General features: G+C 53.2%; 8 protein-coding genes across 8 annotated transcripts; 6 read left to right on the top strand and 2 right to left on the bottom strand.

Annotated features, from left to right (window-relative positions):
- Positions 1-518: 518 nt before the first annotated feature.
- STEHIDRAFT_100099 (CMGC/MAPK/ERK protein kinase) lies at positions 519-2824 on the top strand (the record flags this gene model as incomplete). Its single annotated transcript, XM_007306143.1, has 12 exons — positions 519-792; positions 870-904; positions 969-999; positions 1201-1269; positions 1333-1365; positions 1481-1624; positions 1690-1815; positions 1881-1960; positions 2021-2227; positions 2289-2367; positions 2447-2679; positions 2746-2824. Exons 1-12 carry the CDS (start codon positions 625-627, stop codon positions 2822-2824), a joined length of 1284 nt encoding a protein of 427 aa, XP_007306205.1. The 5' UTR covers positions 519-624.
- A 540-nt stretch (positions 2825-3364) lies between these two features.
- Positions 3365-6134, top strand: STEHIDRAFT_169914 (uncharacterized protein). The gene is made up of 4 exons (XM_007306144.1): positions 3365-4144; positions 4236-4317; positions 4394-4647; positions 4726-6134. The coding sequence occupies exons 1-4, from the start codon at positions 4018-4020 to the stop codon at positions 5484-5486; spliced, it is 1224 nt and encodes a 407-aa protein (XP_007306206.1). The 5' UTR covers positions 3365-4017; the 3' UTR covers positions 5487-6134.
- A 218-nt stretch (positions 6135-6352) lies between these two features.
- STEHIDRAFT_158799 (uncharacterized protein) lies at positions 6353-7823 on the bottom strand (the record flags this gene model as incomplete). Its single annotated transcript, XM_007306145.1, has 2 exons — positions 6353-6648; positions 6713-7823. The coding sequence occupies 2 exons, from the start codon at positions 7821-7823 to the stop codon at positions 6353-6355; spliced, it is 1407 nt and encodes a 468-aa protein (XP_007306207.1).
- Positions 7824-8016: 193 nt separating this feature from the next.
- Positions 8017-14751, top strand: STEHIDRAFT_81965 (uncharacterized protein). Its single transcript, XM_007305769.1, has 8 exons — positions 8017-9594; positions 9648-12256; positions 12418-12555; positions 12650-12728; positions 12798-12939; positions 13002-13572; positions 13637-13899; positions 13968-14751. Exons 1-8 carry the CDS (start codon positions 8142-8144, stop codon positions 14212-14214), a joined length of 5502 nt encoding a protein of 1833 aa, XP_007305831.1. The 5' UTR covers positions 8017-8141; the 3' UTR covers positions 14215-14751.
- A 1514-nt stretch (positions 14752-16265) lies between these two features.
- On the top strand, positions 16266-17593 carry STEHIDRAFT_123004 (uncharacterized protein). The gene is made up of 4 exons (XM_007306146.1): positions 16266-16504; positions 16564-16648; positions 16707-16969; positions 17061-17593. The coding sequence occupies exons 1-4, from the start codon at positions 16381-16383 to the stop codon at positions 17306-17308; spliced, it is 720 nt and encodes a 239-aa protein (XP_007306208.1). The 5' UTR covers positions 16266-16380; the 3' UTR covers positions 17309-17593.
- A 51-nt stretch (positions 17594-17644) lies between these two features.
- Positions 17645-19535, bottom strand: STEHIDRAFT_60844 (PLP-dependent transferase; the record flags this gene model as incomplete). Its single annotated transcript, XM_007305722.1, has 10 exons — positions 17645-17701; positions 17768-17929; positions 17997-18190; positions 18264-18373; positions 18427-18485; positions 18556-18926; positions 18988-19044; positions 19119-19248; positions 19311-19369; positions 19436-19535. The coding sequence occupies 10 exons, from the start codon at positions 19533-19535 to the stop codon at positions 17645-17647; spliced, it is 1299 nt and encodes a 432-aa protein (XP_007305784.1).
- Positions 19536-20466: 931 nt separating this feature from the next.
- STEHIDRAFT_123005 (uncharacterized protein) lies at positions 20467-22796 on the top strand. Its single transcript, XM_007306147.1, has 7 exons — positions 20467-20618; positions 20675-20929; positions 21007-21387; positions 21450-21665; positions 21727-21778; positions 21839-21965; positions 22032-22796. Exons 2-7 carry the CDS (start codon positions 20744-20746, stop codon positions 22450-22452), a joined length of 1383 nt encoding a protein of 460 aa, XP_007306209.1. The 5' UTR covers positions 20467-20618; positions 20675-20743; the 3' UTR covers positions 22453-22796.
- Positions 22797-22927: 131 nt separating this feature from the next.
- Positions 22928-25273, top strand: STEHIDRAFT_100102 (uncharacterized protein). Its single transcript, XM_007306148.1, has 9 exons — positions 22928-23132; positions 23253-23303; positions 23367-23379; positions 23439-23473; positions 23529-23621; positions 23691-23763; positions 23836-24400; positions 24465-24782; positions 24863-25273. Exons 1-9 carry the CDS (start codon positions 22965-22967, stop codon positions 25128-25130), a joined length of 1584 nt encoding a protein of 527 aa, XP_007306210.1. The 5' UTR covers positions 22928-22964; the 3' UTR covers positions 25131-25273.
- Positions 25274-26465: the final 1192 nt, after the last annotated feature.

The following is a 26465-nucleotide window of genomic DNA, read 5'->3' on the forward strand; positions in this document are numbered from 1 at the left end:
TGTCACCGACTTCCAGTTCGTGCGAGCGACAGTAGTGCAGAAGCGTAGATGAGTCGAGTTCACGAACAGTCACGGTTGCTGATACGGTTAAAGAGGGAGGTCATAAGGCCTGCGGCGCTCGATATCCAAGGTGTTGTGTATGCTATTTCGTGACCCGAGCGCTTCCAAGCGCTCTGAAGAAGGTTTGTGATGGCAGAGCAGAGATGGAATCGGCATTAGGCAGTGAATTACTTTTTTGGACTGAGGATCATGAGCCAGCGGAAGCTACTACAGGCTGAAGTCACAAAGTAATCGCGTTGGTGAAGAGGAACATCGAGTCTCATTGACCGTGCAGGAGAGCTATCGATTGCAAGTTTGTTCCATGGAGGATTCACAGACGAGAAGACTCGGAGGACGGAGGTGAAGAGCGACCGTTTGTGGCGTTTTATTGTGTTGCCGGAGTGGCAAGCGCCGATAGCTGGATCGGAATGATCGATGGCCGATCCAAATATCGTACTTGTAGACGACCGTCAAGGTGGGCAGCTACCAACAACACACTCGACCTCTTCCTCTCCGTTTCCCTCACAAATACCCTCAACTTGAGTCGCCGAATACCCGAGCTAACTGAAGCAGACGCTTCCTATCATGCAGCGCCACTCGTTTCAGGCTTTGAACTCGACGTTCGTCGTCGACTCTGAGTACCAGTTCGTCAAGGAACTCGGTCAGGGAGCTTATGGTTGCGTCGTCAGCGCAAAGCACAGGAGGACCGGCGAGGGCTGTGCCATTAAAAAGATCACAAACATCAATACCAAGGTTCGTCCCCACTCCAAGGACGCTTGCGAGGTCACGATGTTCACCCTAGGATCCTGGTGCTGCGGGTCTATTCTTAGAGGATCTTGACCAAGAGATGTTTGCGAGAAATCAAGTACGTTTCTGGCACACGTATACTCGGAATACTGTTACTGAACAAAATATCTCCTCGCCAATAGACTGCTCCATCATTTCCGGAGGCACAAGAACGTAGGCATCACTTTGTCCCCTCCTTCATAGCAACGCACCTCCCTCAGCGCCCGGCCACTGTGTGCGATCATGTTTGGATGTTTGCTGATTCTTTCCCTCCTTCTCTTGCGTGACCCCACGGACATATCAACCTTCCATCTAACGCTCGCCACACTGCCCCTATAACTTCCGTGGCGCCAATATTACCTTTGATAACATTAGATCACTTGCCTCTATGACATGGATATTGTCTTCGATGCGAGTGGGAACTTCGACGAAGTCTATCTTTATGTGCGTCTTTCTTTCTGCGCCTTGGCTGACCCTTGGCTGATTGATCATCGTAATCTTTCGCAGGAAGAACTCATGGAGGCTGATCTGCATGCCATCGTATGTCTTTCCCGCAATATCGCCGCCTAGCCCATAGCCCCGTCCCTTTCCTTCTGAATCGGGTGTGAAAATGTCAGAAAGCTGAAGAACTCATGAACGACCCTCCCTCTTCCAGATTCGATCCGGGCAGCCTTTGTCCGATGCCCACTTCCAATCGTTCATCTATCAAACCCTTTGTGGCCTAAAGTATATTCACTCGGCCAACGTTCTTCATCGCGACCTCAAACCAGGAAATCTCCTGGTGAATGCCGATTGCGAGGTTCGTTCCTCTTCTTCTGCTCTGATCTATCGTTCTGAAATTCTGATATCATTGACTATGAATAGCTTAAGATCTGTGACTTCGGTCTCGCGCGTGGCTTCAACCAGCAACAGAGGCAAGGGTTCATGACTGAGTACGTAGCCACCAGGTGGTACCGCGCTCCCGAAATTATGTTGAGTTTTGCAAACTATGTGCGTATCTGGAACCTGTGTTTTTGTCTTTGCCTTACTGAGCGCAATATTTGCCATCAACCCAGGCATCTGCCATCGACGTGTGGAGCGTTGGCTGTATTCTCGCAGAGCTTTTGGCAGGCAAGCCTATCTTCAAAGGCCGGGAGTACGTATCCATCGTCCCGTAAGAGCAAATTCGAAGCCGCTAACTGTTGTGGTTCGACAGCTATGTCGATCAATTGAACCAAATCCTGCACTACCTCGGTACTCCCTCTGAGGACACTTTGAGGCGGGTCGGTTCGCCCAGGGCTCAAGACTACATTCGCTCTCTGCCCATCAGGCCTAGAGTTCCATTCCAGCAGCTCTTCCCGCAAGCTAACCCGCAAGCCATCGACTTGCTATCGAAGATGTTGAACTTCGATCCTGCCAAACGGTGAGCATCGTCTCGTATGCTCACGAGTCGTTTGTCAGGAAGTTCTTAAATCATTTGACAGAATTACTTGCGAGCAAGCGCTTGAACACCCGTACCTTGCAGTTTGGCACGATCCATCTGACGAGCCCGTCTGCCCCACGGTACGCGCTTTGTTTCCCCTACAAAAATTCTGCAAGTCGTCTCACAATATCTGATCTGACCCGTATAACCCTTCACTAGACCTTCGACTTCGACTTTGAGGAAGAAGATTCCATCGAAGGCATGAAAAAGCTCATCGTCGACGAAGTCAACCTCTTCCGCCAGGAAGTCCGCGCTCAAGCACGCGCCGCCTCCCAAGGCCGCCGTCAGGACACGCTTCCCATCCCCTCGCACGACGATATCGCCGCCTCACCCATCCAGGAGGACGTCCCTGCGAACGGGGCCACGTCGGGGTACTACTCCGGTACGAACACGTACTCGTACAATCCGGCTGGAGGACAGGCTGGTCAGCAAGGTGCGGCGGGCGCTGGAGGGCAGAGGCCGTCGAGTCCGGTTATGGATGATCCGAGCGCGGAGTTGGAGAGGGAGTTGGCGGGGACGCATATTGGAAGGCAGTAGGTAAGGGCGATTCGCGGATGCGGAGCGTCCGTGGTTGGGATCTGCCTTGCTTGTTGGAGGTGAGAGACACGATGGATCTATAGGGAAGGATTTTTGGGGATGTAAGAACGGACGCTCGAAGTATCAAATGACTGGAAAATCAAAGGCTGTCATACAAGAAAGACGGCCTGATGTGTTTTGTACTTGCTGGCTGGCTACTATCTGTACTTGTGTATCTTGTGATGTTTGTGATGTTTGTTGTTCGAGTTTCTGTCTATTTTGGAAGATAGTAGTAGTGTGGACGCTTGTTCGGAATGTATCTTGGTCGTGATAGAAATCGTTTTGTGTGTCTATTTATTATAGCTGGATGGGCCCATGTATCCCATGGCGAATGGCCACCCATTCTGCACCGCGTCTCACCGTGGCGTACAATGGGCTGGCTCACCCACCGACGGAGACCAATCCGGATCAACTACCCGAAAAATTGGCGCAAAGTTCGCCCAATCCATCCATCTCGCTCGCGCCGCCTCGTGTTTTCAACCATCACCAGCAATGTTCAGAGATTTCCAACCTTTCAGTCCACTTTGACTTCAGCACGGCCCATGGTATGATGGTATATCTGTCTCCATCAACTTTTAGACTACTGGAACACCCTCATCCTGACACGGACGCAATCATTCTGTCCTCGTTTTGGATACGCGACGAAGTGATGTCACCCCTTTCCTGGAGGCGGTGACCCCTCTGTACACAGGTCCAAGCAGGTCCAAGCACCGTGCACGGTCCCACTAGTCGACACCGTCGCAATGCGCAGACTGGAGGGCTGTGGTGGCTAAGCGCCTCGGTCAGGCCGATAATTCACTTGGTCGCCCTCCAGTGAGCCCGAGGCGCGGTCTCGTCGGTTTGAGATCATAAAACACGCAGGCCGGACAAGCGAGTCCGAGTGTTCAGTGCGATGATCGAGGATTGGGGGATAGGGTTCATTATGTGTGAGGGTATATAACCTGTGTCTCCTGAGTCCCCACACGAGTTCCCACTTCGCCTCCCTTTTCCTTCTTCTCTCTCTCTTTCCTCTTCCGCTTTGAAATCGCCCTGGTCTGCGGGCTCCACATCCGAAACCAGCTAGTTGCATTTACGAACTCCACGAACTCATCCGACTCACCTCTTGAGTTCACGACCTCTATCCGTTCGAACCCCTTTCCACCCCGGTCAAAACAATGGGCGCCCGTTCATTCTGCTTCGCCTTCATCCCCCTGCGCTTCGTCGCACTAGGCATGTCTGCCTTCCTGCTCATCGTCGGCATCCTCTCCGCGGCCGGCGCTTTCGTTTTGTTCCCCGAATTCCGTGCGTAATTCTCACTCCACAAGGCTATCATGCGCAGTTTCTTGGAGCCATGTCTGACGACATCCTGTATGTGGCGTTTACGTTTCGATAGCGAATAGTGAGGTCGGACAGAAGGCGGTTGTGGTCATCGCTGGTGTGTTTTACGCATTCGTCGCGCTTTCTTCGATCGTCGGGTACGTACAGTCCTCAGCATACGCTTTTCGTATCCTGGCTGAGTCCTGACGCTCTTGATTTTAACAAAAAAAACAGCCTCGCAGCCATTGTCACCCGCACACCCCCTGTCCTCCAGCTCTACTCGACCTCCCTCGCGTGGTGCACCGTCCCCGAACTACTCATCGACATCCTCTACCTCTGGGCGTATTTCTCGACCTCCCCATCTACCGTTCTGAACGACTGCGAGGCGAAGAATGGCGAGACGAGGGATTGTACGTTGCAGGAGAAGGGCTGGGCGGGACCTGCGGTCGTTGTGCTGAGTGTGATTGGGATGCTGATTGTGCAGCCTCGTGAGTCCCTGCTTACAATTTCATTCTTCCTTGCATTCGTGATTCGAACGAGTTCTCACTGTCGTGTCTCTGATTCAGTGACGACCTACGCACTACACGCCTACGCCTCCAAACTCTCCCAAGAATACGCCTGGACGTCCGTCGCGCCCGTCGAGAACACAGAGTCCGGCTCAAACTCACCCTCACCCTCCACATACACCAAATCCAACTCCAACTCCAAATCCAACTCCGACACCAACTCACCATACACCTCCGAAACGAAACATCTCCTCGACGACTCTTCATCCGCATCCGCTGGCCAACGCGAATCGACGTTCTCGTTCCATCTTAATCATTTACAACAGCATCTGCCTTCGCCTCCGCACCTGCATTTACATCGACACCAGAAAACGGACTCGAATGGGTCGAATGGGTCGGAGGGGAGTGTGCAAGGGCAGGGGCAGGGGAGGGTGTCTGGAGATGTGAATAGGGATAGGGAGTCGGCGGGGTCGTCGTTCGCGTTTGTGGGGTATGAGAACGTGTCGCCTGGGCTGCATCATGACGTCGACATCGATCTCGAGCAGCACCAAGACCAAAGCCCGCACGGCAGGATATCTTCCGAGGAGACGTTGCTCAGTAACCCGCATTCTCGCACGCACGGATTAACGGCAACGAAGGAGGGGGCAATGAAGGAAGGCGAAGTGGAGGACGCGGGGGATTCTGAGGAGGATTCGGATATGGGTGGGGATAGGCCGTTTGAGAGTCTTTCGTTTCCGAGGAATAATAATAATAAGGAGAGGGATTTGAATCGGATGTCGTCGTATGAGAGTTATGCGGATCCGTATTATCGGTCTTCATAGACTGTATGGTTAGCTTGGAGTATAGGTTTGAAGCGGGGACGAGGGCGGATGGGGAGCGGGATGGGGGTCGGAGGATGGACGGATGGGTGGACGGATGGGACGGTTGTGCGTGGTGGTGGACCTTGGTGACAGTTATGGGCGGCCTTGGGCGGTGTGGCACGTTCGGACCGGATGGGACGTACGAATTCTCGAGCTGGACAGGACGCCCCCCACGGCTCACATATCACTCAGGACCGTTATTCTCCAGGACTCATTTGGACTGCCTGGCTTCCTGACTTCCTGACTTCCTGACAGACCGGGATTCTTTCTACGCGCGACACATCATCTTTTTCATTCTGCTTTATATTCCTGCACGCTGTATCATCCGCCAATCCTTTCGTATCTTCTTGTTTTGCATCGTTTAAGCATTGTTTTAGCATTATTTATTCGATTCCCTTCGATTCCTTCTCTCTCTCGTTATATACACTGACACCCGGATCCGGCGATACCCACCCTCCCACATCTTTCGTTCACATTGCATCGTATCGCATTGCACTGTATATTCATTGGATACAGACCCGTCACGACGCGCGATGTACATGGACTTTGACGTTGACTAACTGCTGACATTCGTAAGTTACAGACATAGCCTACATTCGTACAGTACAGACATAGCCTACATTCGTAAGTTACAGATATAGCCTACGTACATACGTACGCTTTGATGAATTTTTTTTTTTGCGTACTTGTTTTACATAAATTATTGGAGGTGATTGACGATTGACGATTGACGATTGATGAGGTTTGAGGGTGTAGGAGACACAAGGATGTGAAAACGAAATGAACAAGAACCCTTACTTATATGCCCCTCCGTCTCCATCTCCATCTCATCCCCCCTCCGTCTCCTTCCCACCACCCTTCGCCTGGACCTGGACCTGGACCCTCTCCCCCTCCCAAATCTCCAACGCCCGACTCAGCCCCTTAATGAACCCAGCACCCAATCTCCGTCCCCTCTCGCTTTCGAGTTTTGGTCTGAGACAGTCACGTTCTTTGGGGGTGGGGGCGGGTCCTAGGGTCGGGTTTGGGCATGTGGAGTTGTTGGGAGCAGAAGGGAGGGGGAGGGGGAGGTAGGATATGTTGTAGGAGGGGAGGATGTGCGGGAGGATTAGGGAGTGGAGGTAGACTGTCATGTTTCATCGTCAGTGAAAGAAAATGAAGAGTATGGAGGTGGGAAAGAGTGGGCGGACCTTGGATGTTGTAATACACATTCCAGGGATCACATATCACACCGTCGATGATGGCTAGGAGGTATGTGAGCTCAGGAGGCAACAAGTCTGACCCCTCTGTAGCCCCTAAGTGAGGGCCAGAACCGAAACCAGAGCCAGAACGAGCACGAGAATAACAAGAAGGCGGAAGCATGTACCAGCTCGCGTGCCAGATGACCGGTCGAGTACCCAAGATCGGAGGAAAACCATCTGCGGTGCGAAGAGCGGAGAGGTGGGTGAGCAGGGAGGGGAGGTAGGTCGTGAGAGTCGTGTGCAGTGCTGCGAGGATGATCTTTTCGAGGTCGGATGAGGGCTTGAGTTCAGAGGGAGACGACCGGAGGAGATCATCGAGCCAAGAGAGTCTGTGACTTCCGTAGCTCCACGCCGGAGCGGGAACGGGACCACGATTAAGGACGAGCACGCCCGCGTTCCTCGAGACCTGCGCAGTCCACCTCGCGTCGGTCACACGCACGCCTGTCTGCTCATCCACGACAGGACCGAGAAACCTGGGATGGAAGGGATCGGGAGAGGGATAGAGCGTGTCGGAGGAGATGTAGCGGAGGAGGGAAGTGTTGGAGCCGATGATATCGTTTGGTTTGAGGGAGCCGAGGCGGCGGGAGGGGTCAGAGGAGGGCGGGGGATGAATGTCGTCAGAGCAGAGAGGGTGGAAGGAACAGAGGGAGGGGCCGTTGCATGTGTCAGGGGAGTGGAGAGAGTGGAGGAGGAGGTCGTGGAGGAGATAGCTCGTGGGCTGGGGCCCGACGACGTAGATTGCTTTTCCGGATAGAAGGTCGCAGAGGAGCGCGTGCTCTGCAGAGGCTGAAACAGGTCGCGCATGATGAGCAGAGGGCCAAGAATGGAGAAGGGAGGCGGAGGGCTGTGCATTGGCAATCGATAAGTTGACAGCTCGGGAGAGGCTGCCGTGGACGGTGTCGAGGATGACGCGCAGGCTGTCGTTTGTGCCTGGGTGCTGACGTCGACTGAGCAGGAGAGCGAGCGATCCGGGGCGGTAAACAAGACCCCAGAGAACGAATGCAAGAGCGAGGAGAAAGAGGAGCACTCGAGGCCGGCGGGAGAGACGAGCGAAGAACATTATCTGATGGCGGGCGACGAAATTCGAATCACAAAGAGGGCAGAACGCGGTCACGTGGGTTGTGCAGCACGGTCGCGTGACCAAGTCGAACGCGATTGTGGATCTGGGATCTGTTCCCACGGGTCCTTGTTCACGGATCTGGCGTTGTGTGTCTTTTCCCGCGCGCTGCCTCGCCTCGGCGCGCGCTCGTTTCCCTGCCCTCCTTCTTTCTCCGCTCTCACGAACGCTTCACGACCTTTCGCATTGCTCTCTGTATTACCGTCCCTCAATTCACGACCTCGACCATTCTCTCTCACGACCGCCCCTATACAATAATTCATGGGCCCCCTCCGAGACCGCGCGCTCTCAAACTCTCCAGAGCCAGAGTGGCCCCCACCCAGCACCAACCCCGGCCGCCCCACCACTCCCCTCCGCATCTCAAAGCGCGACTCCCATTCACAACCGCCACAACAACAACAACAACCCCATCTCCGGCCCCATGCATCCCAGCTCTCCCGCCGCTCCTCCAACACCTACTCCAAACTCCGCACCTCCAACCTCGTCTCCCAGTCTCCCTTCCGCGCGGGCCCGCCACAGTCCCAGAGTGGCCACAACAACAACCGCCCATCCACCGTCAAGAGCCCGTCGCCGCGGAGAGTCAGTGGCGAGAAGAGACCGAGACCGAGCTCGATGGTAGAGAACGAGCAGCCCCCGCTCGGTTTCAAACGGAGGCAGTCCAGAGGTCTCGCTGGTCTCGTGCAGGCAGAGCCCGTCACAAAGTCCCCGTTCAGAGCATCCTCCGTCGACACACATGGGAGCGAGAAGGACGTGGACGACGCAGGGTTCGACACCGAGGGGGATCTCGACGGTGACAGTGGAAATGACGACGAACCTCTCGCCCCTCCGCCCTCGAAAGCGATCCTCGTCCCGAGCCCTTCCAGTCGCTCCGCCTCGCCCACCCGCTCCTCCCTCGTCTCCAAACGTCTCCATGGCCCACGCATCTTCGGCGGCGAGGTGGGGGGCAAGCGCCAGAGGCGCAAGACGGTCACGTTTGATGAACAGTGCGATGTCCTCGAGTTCGACCGCGACGAGTCTTCGATGGAGGTCGACGAGCATCCCTTCGACATCTCCGACGACGACGATCACGACGATTACGGCGATCCGGAGCCTGACGCCCTAAATGGAGGATCTCACCGACAACCCTCTGCCCATCGGCGGCCTGATCAGCACTCGCACCAACACCACCACCACGGCCAGCCTCATGAACACGACGAAGAAGAAGAGGAACCCGACGATCGCGAGCAATCGGGGCGTTACCTCCCTGCCGACGACAGCATCACTGGCCTCATGGACTCCATGCTTCAAGGTGCTGGGAGCAACGAACGGGCGTCAGCGAGGACGCCTGAACATGATGAGCTTCACGGTGCCGTCGTCCTGCCGCCGGATGCCGAGACCGAGGACGGCGTGCCTTATGGACGTTCCCACCATGCCGAACGCGCCACCGCCACACATTCTCGTCCTGAATCCCCACTCACCCCTACCACAGCCAACACTTCGGGGACACCGTCCCGTCCCGACTCTCCACGCACGCCTACGATACACTCGTCTAATGGCAAAATTCATTCGGGACGGCGCGATGCGAGGCGCAATAGTGGCGAGCTTGGGGAACTGACGGAACAGGAGAGCGAAGGAGAGGAGGAGGGCCCTTCACACGAGGGAAAGGAGGGGGAAGAGGAGGGCGTGCCGAGGTTCGAACTGGAGAATCTGTTGCGAGATGCGCCGAAATTCGAAGGTACGCACTCTGCGCTCCTGGAACAAACAAATCACTGATGTTTTGCATCTCAGCCCGAGCCTCGGGATCTGGATCTGGAGGCGACCCCTTCGGCGTCCCAATCACGATGAACAAGAACCGGCGGCATCGATCTCGCTCGCATTCGCCTTCGCCTGAATCCGCTGCTGAAGAGGAAGAGGAAGAGGGAAGTGATGGCGATGATGGGCAGAGTGGGGACATGCACATCGTCGAGCTGTCTTTCATGTCGTCCGTTCCCTCTGAACACGAACACGCGCGGGAGGACTCTGTGGATCCCATTTCCAATCACCATCATCGTGCTATGCCTGCGACACCCAATTCCAAACACCGACAGCCCCCACACCCAAGAGGAGGAGGAGAAGAGGACGAAGAAGAGGGTGGGGAAGACGAGAGCAGAGACGCGTTTAATCTCTCGATTGGACACTCGGAGGTCTCGCTCACGGGCCTCGAAGCGGAGCTCGCGAACCTTGGGAGTCCGAGTCGAGAACGGGACACTACCACCACCACCACCAACGCGTCCTCTCAGTCACTGAATCTCAGTTCTCTCCCGCGCATCAATACCAACGCGAACACCACCACCAATACAAGCTTAGGACAAGACGAATCGGCACCAGCTTCGGCGTCATTGCGCAGGTCGAGGATCTCGTATAATGATACGCCGAGGAGCAGGAGCGGCTCGCCGATGCTCGGTAATTTGGGTTTGAATGGCAGCACTAATTCTAATACGAATGTGAACTCACCGACTCAAATTACGGACTCGCCTTTTTTGACGAGGACAGATTCGCCTTTGACGCGGTCACGTGCGGAGCCGATCGCGATACCCGCCATCAGTGGACGCGTCGCGTCGCCTTCGTTCACTGGGCGCGTTGGGTCGCCTTCACTCACTGGACGCGTTGGGTCGCCTTCACTCACTGGACGCGTTGGGTCGCCTTCACTCACTGGCCGCGTCGGTTCGCCCTCCCTCTCAGCATCTGTCACCGGGCGCGGCGGATCGCCATTCGGTCACCATGAGCTCGGATACGTCGCTGCGCGCGTCGGGTCGCCGTTGCCTCTACATCGCGGGCTGGGAGTGTTGGGTGAATCGACGAGCAGCAGTGTTGGGAGTTTGAATGGGAGTGCGAATGGGAGGGGACCGAGGATTAGGAGGGAGGATGTGCAGAGGAGGATGTTGGGGAGACGGAATACGGAGAGTCCGTCGTCTTCGGTTGGGGGGCTGGGTGTGGGTGTGGGTGTGGGTGTTGAGGGTGGCAGGAATGTCGATGTGTCGACGGAGATCGAGGACGATATCATGGGCGAACTCGAATCGGATCACGAGGGAGACGGAGAGGGTACGGAAGGACTCAAACCGCGGCCAATGAAGAGACAGGATAACCCGACTTACGACGGCGTCATGGCCATCGACCCGGACGCCCAACCCCGAGATCCACCGCGCCCGACACTACACACGCGCGCGTACTCCGAGTCCGCGTCTGCCTTCCTTGGCGGCGGCGTTGGGGGAGCGACGGACGCGTCGAGTTTCGTGGGGCTGGATGTTATCGATGCCGGGACGACGTTTGATCTCGATTTGGGAAAGTGGGGATCGGTGTCGAGGTCGACTTCGAGGTCTACGGCGCGCGCCGGTGCTGGGTCGCATTCGAGGCCACGCGGCATCGAGAGACAGAGCTCGTTGCCTGTTCCTGTTCCGGTGGGGATTCCGTTTGGAGAGGATGGGGAGATGGATTTGGATTTGGAGGAGATGGATGTGGATATTGAGGAGGCGAGGAGCGCGTTGGATCGGCTGGTGGATGATATCGATAGTGTGGGAGCGGGCGGGTCGAGGTCGTCTAAGGGGTCTTCGTCGACGAAGGCTTCTGGGTCGAGTGTGAGTGTGGGGAAGATGAGGTTGGAGAGGACGGTTGTGGAGGTTGTGGGCGATGAGGAGGAGGGAGAGGGAGAGGGGGATTCGATGGATGTGGATATTCAGAATGCGGAGGAGGGGGGTGAGGAGGAAGAGGAAGGTGAGGAGGACGTTGAAGAGGAAGAGGAAACGGAGGAAGATGCGACGATGTATTTCGATGGGAAGAGGCCATCGAGTTTGGACGACGACGGTCACACTAACGGGCATGGACTTCCGGCACTCACCTTGCACGAACCATCGCCTGTGCACGCCTCCACCAGCGCATCCGCCCACACACGATCACAATCCGAAGGACTCCATCATCATCATCATACAGCCGAGTCCGCTGTTCCGCCACCACCACCTCCGAAGGACAACATCCGGAACCGCGAACAGGCCATCATGGAGAAAAGACGCGAGCTTCGTCGTCGTGAAGAGCAGCAGGGCATGTCCGAGGAAGATAGCGAGGACGCACCCCGATCGCGCGGACGACTGGACGTACCTGGACACAAAGGGAGCGGTGGTAGGCGGAAAGGACGCAGGAGTCTCAGTGTCGGTGATGCGGAGGATGTCGAGCGAAGGAGTGGGATGGTCGATGGGGGGAATAAGGTCAAGTCGCAGCAGCAGCAGGAAGAGGGCGGACAGTTTGGCTTGGGGGCGACGGGCGGGAAGAAGTTGTTGGGGGTGAAGAGGGAGGATGTGGATGAGGCGGATTTGAGGGATAGTATTGAGAGGGAGTTGATGAGGTTGGGTGGCGCGGCGAAGAATGTGGGTGTCTTCTTCTCTTGTGTCCGGTTTCGTTCGTTCCCTTTCTTCCCTTTTCGGCCCGCTACCGGAAGTTTTTTTTAGGGTTGTTATCGTGTGTCTGCGATCGATGGAAGCTGACTGGTGTCGTTTCCTCTTTGGACCGTCTCTTTGGCTTTGAACAGAAATATCATGTACGCGAAAGGGAGGGCACGATCTACGCTTCGTCGTCCCAGGAGATGGAGAAAGTGGGGCATATGAGCAGCGCAGGCGATGTGGACAGCGGAAAGGCGTGGCGAACGGTCAGGAGACCGTCTGACATGGTGAGCGTTTTCTTCATTTTGGTTGGCGTGCCGCGATATATATATGGTTTGATAACGAAACTGATTGTGACTTGATGTGATAATAATTCATTAGAACGAGTATGCGAAACAGTTGAAGGAATATCGAGCGCACGAGAAGCCGGGCAAGTCGAATGGCAAGGTGTTCGTGCGAGGTGAGTTTTGATAGAGGTTCAAGGTTCAAATCGTAGATCGAGACCCTGACACCGCCACCTTGGACACAGTCGTTGGCGTCATCGGTTTAAACGCCCCTATCCCACGCGAGCCAACAGCGGTGTCGTGTACGCTCAATAACGGCATTCATTTTGTTACCACGCCCGAATCTCGATTGGCCAAGGACTGCCGGATCGACCAAGAATTCGAGCTGTGAGCCTGTTCTCGTCACCCTTTCATGTTTCTCTGCAGTCTCTGATGTTCGTGAAAAACAGGATCGAGCACAGTAAACTCGAATTCACGCTCGCTCTGAAAGTCCGACCAGATCCACATATCGTAGCACAGATCAAAGCGACCCAACCACCTCCCGCACCTCCAAAGGCCGTCCAACAACTCGCGGCCCCTCCTCCCTCCAAGGGCGGCATGCGCTCCTTCTTCTCCTCGCCCAAGAGACCCCCCAAAGCCGTCGCTCAACCCGTTCGCGTGCCACCGAAGATGCCAGAGTTCAAGTTGCCCGAGAACCTCGCGCGGTACCTCAAGCCCGACGGGACGCTCGCGCGCGCTTTTGTACAGTTCAAGGACATCGCCGGTCGATGCGACACGCGCATGTTCGAGACGAGTTATCCGTTGATTGGGCAGAGACTGGACAGCCCGGGGGGGAGGATGCAGCCGATGCAGATCGGCCAGCTCGTGCTGCGCTTTTTGAGGATTCCGATACTCGCGGGGGTGCCCGCGCATGAGCAGCCGCAGAGTTTGGAGGAGGCCAGTCGAGGGTTGAAGTACATGTCCTGGCATAAGACGACGTACTTCGAAGGGACGTTGACGCAGTACGGAGGCGATTGCTCGGTATGTTTACATATATTTCTTTCTTCTGGCGTTGGGTATGAAGACTAAAGCTGGATTGGTGTAGACATGGAGGCGTCGTCGATTCCGAATCATTGGTTCCACTCTCGTCGCGTACAACGACGTTACAAGAAGAGCGACGGCCACCATCGACCTCCGCAAAGCCGTATCTGTGATTGATATCGAGGATGCCCGGAAGGGTGCGAGGACTAGCAAGGATATGGACGAGTACGAGGATCTCTATGGGGTCGAACGCTCGTTCAGGGTCAAGTTTACGCATGACCAAGAAATTATATTTTTCGCGGACACCGATGAGGAGAAGGCGCAGTGGTGAGTGTTTCAGTGAAAGCCCCTCGCTAGGAGATGCCACTGACGTTTTTTGTTCCCTTCTACTCAAGGCTTGAAGTCCTTCGCTCTATTGTGGGCCGCATCCCTCCCAATCCAATATGGGCACAGATCCTCTGGGAACGTCACGAGGAAGCCCGCAAGGCAGCAGCTGAAGCCCCTGGCGTACCCTGGTCTGGAACACCTGGAACACAGTCGCCGATGTTGTCCGCTCAACCCAAGTCGCCATTTAATCTTGTACATCCAGGGCCGAGGAGCCCCGCCATCGAAGTCCAGAAATCAGCATCATCGTCATCATAAACACACACAACAATCCTTACCACCGTTTTCAGTCTTTTGGTCGTTCCCTTTTCCACCATTACGAACCCAGCGATACCTCACTAACGACCACTTGACGACCCTTGATGATCTATGCATACTCGACGAGCGCGTCGACACCGTGATGATACACCCAACCATCATAAACTGATTGATACTATGACACCCACATATGCTTTGCCTTGACATGACTGGTTCCTGTAGGTCTTTGTATACATACCAAACCTTATCATGTTATTATGTTATGCAGATGTCCTCTATAGCTCTATCTCCTTTTTTCATCTCTTTTTTTCTCTCTTTCTTTTCGAGACTGTTTGTGCATTCGTCTTCCCTTTCTCTCAGGCAGAACTCTTCTGTTTTTCTTGTCTCGGTCTCCTTCCCTCTTGCCTTCGATCTTCATCTTGACATTGTCTGCTCATCCCTCCTCATCAGTCGCCATCAGTCTCAAGGCTTCTCGATTCGTGTGTCTGTATTCTTCTTCTCCTGAATCTATATCGGTTTTTTTTGTTGGTCAAACCGTCCCCCATCTTCCCCCAACGTCGCTTCAAGTTCCAGCGCGCGTCTTGAAATTTTGACTTGGCTTCGCTTTTTTAACGCTACATCTTGTACGATAACTTATGGCTCACACTCATCCGTCGTCGGCGATTTTCTCGTGACTCCAGCGAAGATCGGGTCCTTCTGTTAGAATAGTTTGGCGCCAATGTTCAGTATCTGCTTTCATCATTCTGAAAGTCATCTTCGTGTGTACATTTTGTCCGTATAGCTCGTTTACACCAGCAGGTTGGTGATTTGGCGTCGGTGGAGGAGTGCCAGGTGCGTCTATCTGTTTTTTGAGACGTTTACATTTGACCGATGTGGTTTCCTGCATGTTCTCAGTGAAGTCCTCATGCATGCTCTCGACCCAGCGGCCGAGCGCGATGCTCGATCACTCCATCGTCTGTGCTGCAAGGAGGACCGTTTGTCCAGTTCTGTCGTTGCTCATCCTTCATGGTCCCACATTCTGCCTCACTTTCGAAGATGTGCAGCCTGAGCGCTGCTCTTGAGCGCATTTTGTTCATCAAGGACATGCGTCTTGCGCCGCGGATATACTCGACACCGGTATCTCCAATAGACGGGTATCCTCTCTTGATGCCCCTGTCCCGTCTTTGAGTTGTGGCCGGCGCTCCAACGTCGCCGTAGCTCACGATCAATGTCGAGTGAGGGCCTCACATTTCGAACTGCGAGGCGGTCCGTGGCGGTCCATATCTGGTACTCCGTCCGTACCGACGTTTACCCCTTGGCGGCTCTTGAGGACTCTTGATCCAACACCACAGCCTTGAGGTGTGTGTATCTGTGCTATTTTCGTATCCCAGACATGCAACCGAGACGGAACTGATTTTTTTGCGATGCAGCAGACGTTCCACCGTGTCGTGAAGATATTGCGTGTTTACGCATTGCGAGTCTTCCAGTGATATCGGTCCGTTCATCGATGGGATATGATTAGTCATGTAAGTGTGTCTGACACTGTCTGCGCCGTGTACATCGACATCTTCGTTCGGGTAAGTTTATGACTATCCAAGAAGCCCAAATGGCAGCCCCCATACCACCATAGCCCCAGTACCGTTGGAACGAGGCGGTGTTTCCAATATGCGTTCTTCACATTGATGGCGCCGTCCTCCGATCTGGGGCGCATTTGACATGTAGCGCCGCTGATACTAATCTGCACTGGACTCGTCAACCCACTATCTATCTCAGGACAACAAGTGTTGAGCCAGGATGAACTTACCGTCTCGCCCACGATGACCACAAAACACCTCGGTGATTCGGTCTCGCCATATTTATGTTTGGGCACGTACAGCTTGCTGGTGATCTCGGCAGGCTCTGGTCTTCAAATTGATGTTCTCAACGTTTCAGGCTTGGCACGATTTTCGCTTGCATTCAGAGCATGTTCTCATCTGTTGGCTATGACCTCAATGCATAGCATCGATCACCCGTGTATGCCGTTACGGAGTACATATATAAGCACACCAACGACCTCAATTTAAACCCTTACCCATCTCCCCTCCCGCCTACAGGTGTATTTTTCTTTTCTCTGTTACGAGTCCCTGCGACGTCTCCTGAAGTCTCTCCTACGAAGTTTCTCGCAAATCGAGCTCAGATCTGATAACGATGCCTGCTAGACATTGCTGCTGCTGCCTGCCTCTGCGCCTCGGTGCATTCGTCATTTCCCTCTTCCAACTTCTGGGCTCTGGCCTCATTGCTGCTGTACTGTGGATTGGGATCGCCCAAGAGGGTGATTAAATATCTTTATATTTGGTATCTTGTATGGGACTAATGGCGGACTTCATGTAGGCGGGCAACTTGCGAAGAATTACAAAATTGCAGCGATCGTTGCCGGTGTCTACTACTCTCTCGTTGCCCTTTCGTCACTCATTGCGTACGTTCTGCCTCCTTGTCAAATTACTCCCATGCACTGCTCATGGTTCTTCGCACAGTCTCATCGGGACCTTCGTCCGTTCACGTCGCGCCCTCGCCCAGTATGCTTACTGGCTGTGGTGGGCTGTCGGCGTCAACATCGCCTTGGACGTCTGGAACCTCGTCATAATCTTCAGGACGGACAAAGACGATCTGGTCAAGGACTGCGTCAACGGCTCGACAGACCAGAATGTTATCGACACCTGCAACAAGACGGTGGACAGCACATGGTGGAAAGTCGTCGTTATTGCGTCCATGGTGCTCGGACTTTTAATCCAGTGCTGTGAGTCAGGCTGCCACTGTCCCCATTCGCCACGTTCTACCACTAGTGATAATCAGATTCTGATCATCTGCATTCCTTGACGTACATCTAGGGGCTGCATACATCGTGTCCTCTTACGCGCAGAAGCTGGAGGACGAGCAGTCGTGGAAGGCAAACGTCCCTCTCGCAACCGGTGCAAACTACCCAGGGACAGGCTACAAGTACGAGGCCGCCCCCGGACGTGCGTCCATGGAGGCTCTCACTGGCGCGCCGGGCTACGCGCCCAACTACCCCTATGCCGACACCAATCATTCCTTTGGCGCCAACGCCGCGCCGTACGACCCTCATCAGAAGGTCTGAGCGTCGTTGTGAGGCGTGGAAGGATATGTGGTGATATCGGTCGACGAGTCGGGTTTGGAGGATGCGGCGGAGGGCTTCAAATTGATTGACCACTGAGATGGTGTTGGGCGGGCTGATCGCATGATAAATTATTTTGTTGACCCCGCGGACTTTCTTCTGCTAAGCTGCGTTGTCATTTTTTGAGACTGTTACATATGTATGGATTGCTCTCAAGCGGAGCAGCGTGTACAGAACCCGTGGGTATACCAAAAATACCATATCCCGATGCCGGAAATCTGTCGCGAGCAATGAGCTGCTAGTCTGAAATCCTGAGTGTTGCGACGATGCCAACCATCTCTATGCCTTCCCGCAGATACTAACCAAAGCCTTAGACAAAAGTTCGAAGTCGGACAGCTGCCAATCAAAGCGACTTGTGAGCGAGGAAGATAGCACACACGAAATCGCTTTGGTTTTGCTCACATCGTTATAGATCTGGGCGCTACACCGTACCCATAACTTACCTGCATAAGGGTATATGGACGCAAGGATATGCCATTTGTTCATGAGTTCGACCTCTATGGAGTCCGCGAGTTCGCCGAGGCTGGAGTTAGCCCGCCCGGATATGGGAAGTTCGACGTTCGTCTGGAGAAGGAAATAGCGAGTGAGTGAGCAGGACTACATGATTTTGAGATCGGAAGTAAATAGATACCATGTTCAATGTCAGTTCGTTATCTGGGGTATCATCCATGACCGTCGTACCAAGGACGTCCGCTAAAAGCTTTCCACCGTCAATAGCGAGCTTGTTACAGTACTGGTTGATGGCTTTCTCGCCGCCTAGCCAAGCGCGGAAATCAAGAGCAACGGTGACAGAAAGATAGGGTGCGTAGTTTGTCCTTCCGGGTCCTACAAGTTTGATGGTGAGTCTAACATTGACACTGGGTAGAAGAAGAAGTGCGTCACGAAGGTAAGGACGCACGTAGATGTTGCATAACAAATTTATTAGATGTTGCGGGGCCACCGTGGATGTCTTTCGAGGAGATGTAGTTCCCAGAAGTGGGGACCGCCGACTTTATGAGATGCTGGTTACTGTGACAGATATGAGTTTTTGATTGTATGGTTAGAAGCAAGAGCAAGAGAACCGGAAAGGTACGTAGAGTACGCCGCAGGATCGCCAAGTGTATAGCCATTTATGGAGGCTCTGTGACAGAACAAACGGCATGAGGAAACCTCATTCTGACGCACGTAGATGGTGGAGGTCAAGCCATTACCGATACGAAAAAGTCCGGTTGAACTTCGTTCAGGTTCAATCCCATCTCTTGACCAACAGAATGCGCCGCGTCAACCAGACTCAGAACGCCCTCCTCGCGACATATCTTAACCATCTCTTTCCAAGGTAAGTATACTGCAGGGTGCGACACGACTGAGTCGATTAGGGCGAGGACCTTCGCCTTGGGAGCGTCAGTGCCAGACTGGGCCGCCTGCGATTTGGCTTTGATGTCTTTGATGTATTTCTTGAATGAGGCGATGATGGCGGTGTGCGTCGCTGGGAAGGATATTTCGAAAGTCTCGATGGTGGGATGGGGGCGAACGTCGGAGATATATTGCATGGTGCTGATGGTACCGTGGAATGTGGTCGATGCTGAAATGGGCCGCGTGGTAAGTGACTTTATATATGAATAAGAAGTAGAGCGGCACCATACCTTGTATCAAAATATCTTGTGCTTCCCACTCGATATTTCGAAGAATGGTGTTGATCCCTGTCGCGCATAAAAGTTCAGTCAATCTCATGCATGAAGCGACCAGCAGAGCCTGTCCAGATGAGACACCTCACCAGCTGTTGTATTAGGGACAAACACGCATTCGTCGACGTGTGCTCCAACTAGTTCAGACAGCCGCCTGCGAGCTTCAATGTGTTGTTGTTGAAAACCCGAGCGGTAGTACCTCCCAGGATTTGCTTCAACCTTGGTATCCCGCAATAGTTGATTAAAATGGACCTCATGGAAAATGATCAGGATATTGTGACCTTTTCGGCATGATCGCTGCACCATTTTTGAACAGGGCGAGGTACGGCACCATAAGAACCTATGGCAAAAGAATTTAGTGAATATCGTGACATTTACTTCTGTACGGTGGGGAGAGGTTACATACCGTGATTGAGGAAAACATGTCCGGGCTCAAGACCAAACAGTGGAAGAGTCGCATGCCCGAAGGCGGGAGGTTGATCAGAGCCAAAGAGTTCGGAGGACATCGCGTAAGTATAAGACGCGACGGATTTTTATGAACGACAAAGAACGAGAGCTGCAAGATATACCACGGTCGAAGTCGTTTCTGACTCCCCCAGGTGCCCGATGACTCGGTCGCCGGCGGGGAGACGGCCCACCGTTTTAGTGAACTTGTACAAGAATATTTAGATGAGACGCAGACGAGCTCCGCCATCTACAGGTGAGAACTGTATAGGAGAACGAGTTGTAGATCCTCAGGCTTCCTAGCGCCTTGGTATGGGTGCAAGAAAGGAACCTTGCTCTTACCGTTTCTTGTCCACCACGTACGGGGATCTTACTTACACCTGCGCTGATATCGAACCCTCAGGTCCTTCCCGTCCTCGGTCATTCTTGACCGCTGGCATACTTGCACGAATCTACTTCGAGGATGTCGGTCTCAGTTCGCAGCGAGATTACTGCATCATCGACTTTGCACCGAGTCACTCCAGCGTCAGCATTTGCTTCTCTCGGTAGCGCAGCTCGACATAAAGGTTCAGAAAGGGAGTGATACGACAAACAGCTGACTTTGTGAGGGGGTATCGAAGGGTATCGATGCAAGAAATATACGTCCGCAGCGAGAGCGCTGGTGAGCGTGTGGGCCAGTTCCAATCCGGGCCAGCTGCTTTGATGGCGATAAGCAGAACGCAGCCAAAACACTAGTGCACAAGAGCTAAGCGCCTCGACGAAGAGCATACGAAAATACGAGAATTGCATGCCAGGAACATTAGCGAGCACCGAAGGGGAAATTGCCTCATTTTGGCGCAGTGTTCCGCAGCGTGTGGAGAGCCTTCCGCCAAGAAGAACGCGCTTTGAAGCCGCCGTCGAGCGAGTCATTTCGCTATAAAGTCGAATTGCGGACTGAGCGCCTGCTGCTGCGAGCTCAACACTCTCCCTCCATAAGTACGTTCGGCTCTCCATCGCTGCCATGATTGTCGTCGACGGTCACCACTCTCCTCCAGTGCGCAAAACACAGGGCCAGTACTCAGAACCGCCTTCACCTCGTGAGGAGGAACAGCCTCCAGCATATTCTGGGCCTTCAGCGCCTGCTACTCCTCCAGCCAACTATCAGGCTACTGGGTCATATCAGCCTCAGTTCTATCGCTCGCAATATCCACAGTCCCCATACCCGTCACAACCACCGCCAGGTCCACAACAGCAGCAGTATCAACAACCATTTCGTCCCCCTGGACCCCCTATGTCACCGTCAGCACCTATCTTCCGTTTTGCACCGACACCACCTCGAGAGTCGACTGCTTTGCGCTTCATTAAGGCCTTCTTGACCGCTCTCATCGTCTATCTTTTACTCGCTATCTTGACTCGAAGTATCGTCGATCTGGCGCAGGACGAAGGGCACCGACGACTTCCCCACGGAGGGCAGTGGGTACGCATTTCTGGTTGGGTATGACGTCGATATCTCACGTTCGCTGACCGTTTGTACCACTGACCATGACTACACAGAACGACCGGGACTGGGGAAACGATGATTGGCCCGAAAGTCCTGCTCCGCCTCCTACTCTCCCGAACCAACATATCGTCGACTGCGTGCAAGGGGAGGAATGGGAGCCTGTCTCGGACAATCTCGCCGCCACCTCGACCCTCGACCATGCACGGACGGAATTCGACCTTCCTATCGACTCAGCATTGTTCTTATTGTCCCGAGGCTCGATGTCCCATGGTGCCTTGAGCATCTTCCAGGACGAGGTGTCGCAAACGGGTGACGAACATAGTGGGAGAGCTCGAGTTGAAGTTATCGTGAAGTTTAGATCGAGGACCGGACTGGGTCGAGCTCAGGTGTGTTTGATAAACCGAGATGATGGAGGGAACGGTGTCGGAATCTTCGTATGTCCGTTTCTCTTTATTTGCTCGTATCTCAGCTAAATAGAGTTATCTTCGTTGCGCAGACGCCTACCCGCATTGGTACCATTCCATACAATGAACGACTCGATTTCGAAGTCCTGGTCCATCTGCCGCCCTCGTCTGCCAACAGCCACCCTGTGTATATTCCCTCGTTGGAGACGAACATGCCATTATTCGCGCATGCTTTATCGGAACTACAGGACGCCTTCTACTTCGGCGCACTTTCTCTCAAGACGTCCAACATGCCGGTTGAAGCAAAGGTGAACACAGCACCATCCGATCTGCATGGCATCGATACTGATACAGTTCTTTGTCATCCAGGCTGTCTTCGCGGAAACTATTAATGTGCAGACCACAAATGGCCCGATACACGGTAAGAATAAGCTTATCGATTCCTACGAGACTCGATGTACTCATATTATGTCGAACTTAGGGGTGTACAATGCGAGCAAGTCTCTTGATCTCATTACTTCGAACAGCGTAATCGACGCTGCCGTGCACCTCTACAACGATAACGATGCCCGTTCTCCGTCCTCGCTGACGCTGAAGACATCCAACGGGTGAGTCTTTATACTACAGTATTCAATGCATATTGTTAATCTTTTTGCACCCACTCTGCCTTACAGTCCAATCAAATCCACCGTTTCCCTCCATTCCACCCATCGAACTTCCTACTACGGTAACTTCAGTGTCACCGCCACGACATCTAACAACATCCTCACCCTCTCCCTCCCCGAATCCCCCGCCGACTCCGAACTCAACCTCTACGCGAAGACGTCGAATGGACCCGCACAAGTGACATTACCGGCTGCGTATGAGGGCTATTACTCCCTGAGCACGTCGAATATGGGCCCGAATGTCGAGAGGAGAGGAGGTGTGGAGGATCCGAAGGGATTGGGGAGGAGGAGGGACGTGCAGATTGGGAGGGTGGATAGGGGTAGTATCAAGGGCACGGTCGCATGGGTTGGGAGGAAGTCGTCGGGGGAGAGTGGGACGGGGACGGTGGAGGTGAAGACTAGTAATGCGCCTGTGAGGTTGATCGTTTGAAGTGATCTCGGTTTGTGGTGTCACAATTCTGAAGAGGGGCCGATTGATTGATTTCCCTACGTACTGACGATATCTTGGTTCGCGTTGTATACTCTTCCTTCTATCGTTTCTCTCTACATGCTCTGTTTGTCATCTGTATATCAGCTTGTATATCTCTCTGCCCTTGTAATCTGTTCTTTATTTCCGTTTAGTACTGTCCGTTTCTCTCTTCCTCATCCTCTCTTTGTCCTCGCGATGCAAATACGTACTTTATAGGTTTACAGAACAGTAGCATCATGCACTCGTCCTTTTCAAATTATCACTGTACTTGTGAAGATCCATCGAGTTGTTCCTACTATTCCTTGATGAAATGTGGCCCGATCGCGCCTGGGACAGGACGTGGTTGTGGCGACGTCTGGCCACCGAATACATGGCACGGGGTCTTCCAACTTCTTTCAGCTCACATCTCGTTCGCAAACACTCTCATCTCCGTATCCTGCCCTCTCTTTTGTACTTGTATACTTGACACTGGAATGTCGCTACCTAAAATCCCCACCAATGAAGAATTCTTCGAACGCCTGCGAATCGCGTCGCCAAACGCGTTCGAGCAGGTGTATAAGAACGCGAAGAAGTTGGAGGATGCTCTGCGAAAAGGTGACCAGGCGAAACTGGAAAAGATGGATTTTAGTACGGAGCCTATGGTGCGTGGTTGTTCTCTGTGACTGTCTTGGGGCTGGCATATTCTCTGTTGATGATAGTGAGTGCGCGGTGCTGATCATGATGTCGACTTGCTTGCTTGACGTGGTGGTGTGGTCTCCTAGTGTGCGCGATGTGGAACGGCGTGTATTGACCCGAGGACTCGTGTGAAAAAGGTGCGCAAATTTTTATATGGTTGATTGTAGTCTTTACTGACCGGGGATGCATGTGGCTTGAAGGCTTTGGTTTGTTGTAGGTACCATTTACTCCGTTGCCTTCTCATTTGTGGATAATAACGCTGGCGCTCACAGCTCAATGCAAGAGCACCATTTATTGCGGAGGGAAGGTGGGTTCTGTTCGACGAGGATCGGACAGTGGTATCAATTTTGACCGCCCTATAGTGCCAAGCGGAAGACTGGAAGACTCCCCTCGTTCCCAATGCCCTTCCTCATAAAAAATGGTGTGCGAGAAATAAAGTACATCCACGTTCATTGGTCACAACTCCGCCGAAAACAGACACATAGACTCAATCCTGGTGACGCTCATGGTATCGTTTTAATCAGGTTTTCATGTCTCGTCATGCCGATTTCCGAGCTGTGTTCGAGCAGTTCCCTTGGTCACGCATCGAGTCGGATGGTGAGCGTATTCTCGACTGCACACAGCTCTGTTAAATGGTCTTTCACCGACACTGTCGACCTCCGTCTTCAGGCTCCTTCGCTCTCGACCTCTACAAAGCCCGTCAGTCACTTCTCGGCAGTGACCTATCCTTTGGCTATTGGCGTGTTTCAGGTGGTCCAGAAATCCATGACATGGGCTTCTCCGTGATGCAGCAGCTCTTCAACGCACCCCCCGAACTCCAACAATATCTCAGCACCGGCGAACCGACGAAAAATTACCCACCCAAACTCAAGCCCGGAGAGAAGCCATACATCCATGGCGGCGTCATGCTGGAAGATTCGTGGCCTACGGATGTAGAAGCCTGGCACTTCAAAGACGAAAGCTGGGTGCCGAGGTTGTTCTTTGGTGGCAGTGATGCGGCGAACGATGAACCACCTATGAAGCCGAAGCCGGGCCAGGTGAAGGATTGGAAGAGTTGGTATGAGTGGAGAGGGCTAAGCTTACAGTCGCCGGCAGCGTTGTTGATGGACGCACCGCTTTCGACGTACCATTTGTTGGTGAATATTCTCAAGGTAGCAGACACGGCTGGTGCGGATCCGCAAATGCTAGAGGTTCATTATCTCGGGGTGGAGATTGAGATGAACTTCCTTCCTTTGTGGGTGTTCAAGTTCTGAATTCATTCCTGGTGCATCACACTGATGGAAGTTATATCATGTTAGGTTCTCTGAACTCGCACTCCTCCTTCCGAACACTCATATAGAGTTCACTGTATTCGGAAAGCCAGCCTACGACCTCGTCAAGAGTGCTCGGAAATCGCACCCATCATCTCTCGCTACTCAAGACATTGTATGGTCGTACAAGGCACCAAAGCGCAGTGGTGGAGGATCCATCAACATACGGTTGTATTCCAAAGAGGAGTACTGGACCTTCGATGGACTGCAGAGAGGAGATTATAAGGTCCCTGATGCAATCATTGCTACCAACGCGGGTCTTATGAGCTACCCACCTTGGCCTGAAGCTCAAGGTGTCGCCGCCGGGTACTCATATCCATACTCTTGACTTCATTTCAAGGTTTGATCGGGACACTGACATTTGTTGATTATCCCCTTGATGACAGACTCGACATTCCCTTCGCCGCCACCGAATACGCTGAACAGTCGATGATCCTGGCTAGCGAGTCTCTTCCACAATTCTTCAAGGATATGATATCACAGAACCTGTACGCATCGCCGGAGTTCAAGCAGAACTTGAGTAAGCACGGACAGAGATCTTGTCCTGTGACGGTCAATCCTTTCCATCGGCCTGGCGCTAGGTCTGGGATTACCAAGTGGGTCATGCCCAATTATTATAACGGGTTCGTCTTGCCCGTTGTGTTAAAGGCTTAGAGCCATCACGGAAAGTGACATATATAATTGGTGGGTGAGGGACCCGGAAGTAATCTGCTTTGTATCTTTTCTTGCGTTTTGTAGCTTGCACCTGTGGGACGAGACGTCCATTGCTTGTATCTTGAACTATTTGTAATACCGAGTACATCTTCCAGTGTTGTTCTACACGGCCAGCGGGAATTCTTAGTAAATCGTTAAGACGAACTGTCTGACGGATTCTTGGTTGCCAAGTCATAAGATATTCTTGGGGTGATCTTAGGAATGTCTCGAGACGACTGGTCGTAAGAATATCTTTCGATTGATCTCGGACAATCCTAAGATCAGTCTTGAGAACGTCTGAGGTCATCCGCTTCTAAGATTTTCTGGGGATGCCCTGCTCGGCCCGTATCCGGCTTTCGCGCAAGCGACTTGCGAAACTTCACCAAGTCGCAATTCCCTTGGAGAGCTCACTGATTCCCTCTGCGTAAGGCCTTTCCAGAGGCCAAAAAAATAAGTGGTGGTTAAGGCAAGGTTCCGGATACACTGCTTGGCCCTACAAAGCTAACAAACGCGGTAGTATGTGCGTAATGCAACGGAAATGAGGAGAACAAAATATTCTGAACTCAGGACATCAACCAGTACCGTAGCATCTATTCCAAAGTCCTTTGGCTCAGTTGGTTACATCGTTGGATTTATTGTGTATGATGCTAGTTCGTTATGCTCTGATGGCAAATTTTTGGAGCTTCTGAAAGCCGGGTTCCGCCGAAATCCTCATTTTGCACGTTACGGCAGACCCTGAAGTTCTCGCCGTTTCGGTCTAAGACTGATCGTCCTCGGAACGTCTTGGTTGCCAAGTCATAAGATTATCTTTGGGCAGTCTTGAGAACATCTCGAGACAGTTTGACCTCTGACTGTCAGGGTTAACGGGGCGGCCGTGTAGAACATCTGTGCAGGAGACGTTGTTGCCACATCTGGTGCCACACGTCACCGTGTGGTTCAACTTGTTGGCGCCAATTGCCCGGTCACTTCAAGCTGCCTCCGCTCGCATCTCTCTCGTCTCTTCACCTTCTCAAGACAAGACCATTGGCCACAGAGAATTATCTACATAATTCTTGTCTTGAATATTTCCCTCTTGCTTCAGGTAAGTAAGAAGAAACGTCATCGTTTTGCATCTTTCTCCGCTGATATTCATCATAAAGTTGTCTCGACAGCGCCGTGAAGAGTGACCTCACTTCAATCTAGCCCGCTGGTCCTCGATGCCGCTCTCAATCAGCGAGACATTGTTTCTTACGGAATTATATATAAAACCTCTACCTGAAGCACAGAAACCCTAGTTCACTCGTTTCTCCCTCAAGC

This window comes from Stereum hirsutum, assembly GCF_000264905.1.
Source record: "Stereum hirsutum FP-91666 SS1 unplaced genomic scaffold STEHIscaffold_10, whole genome shotgun sequence".
NCBI classification, from domain to species: Eukaryota; Fungi; Basidiomycota; class Agaricomycetes; order Russulales; family Stereaceae; genus Stereum; species Stereum hirsutum.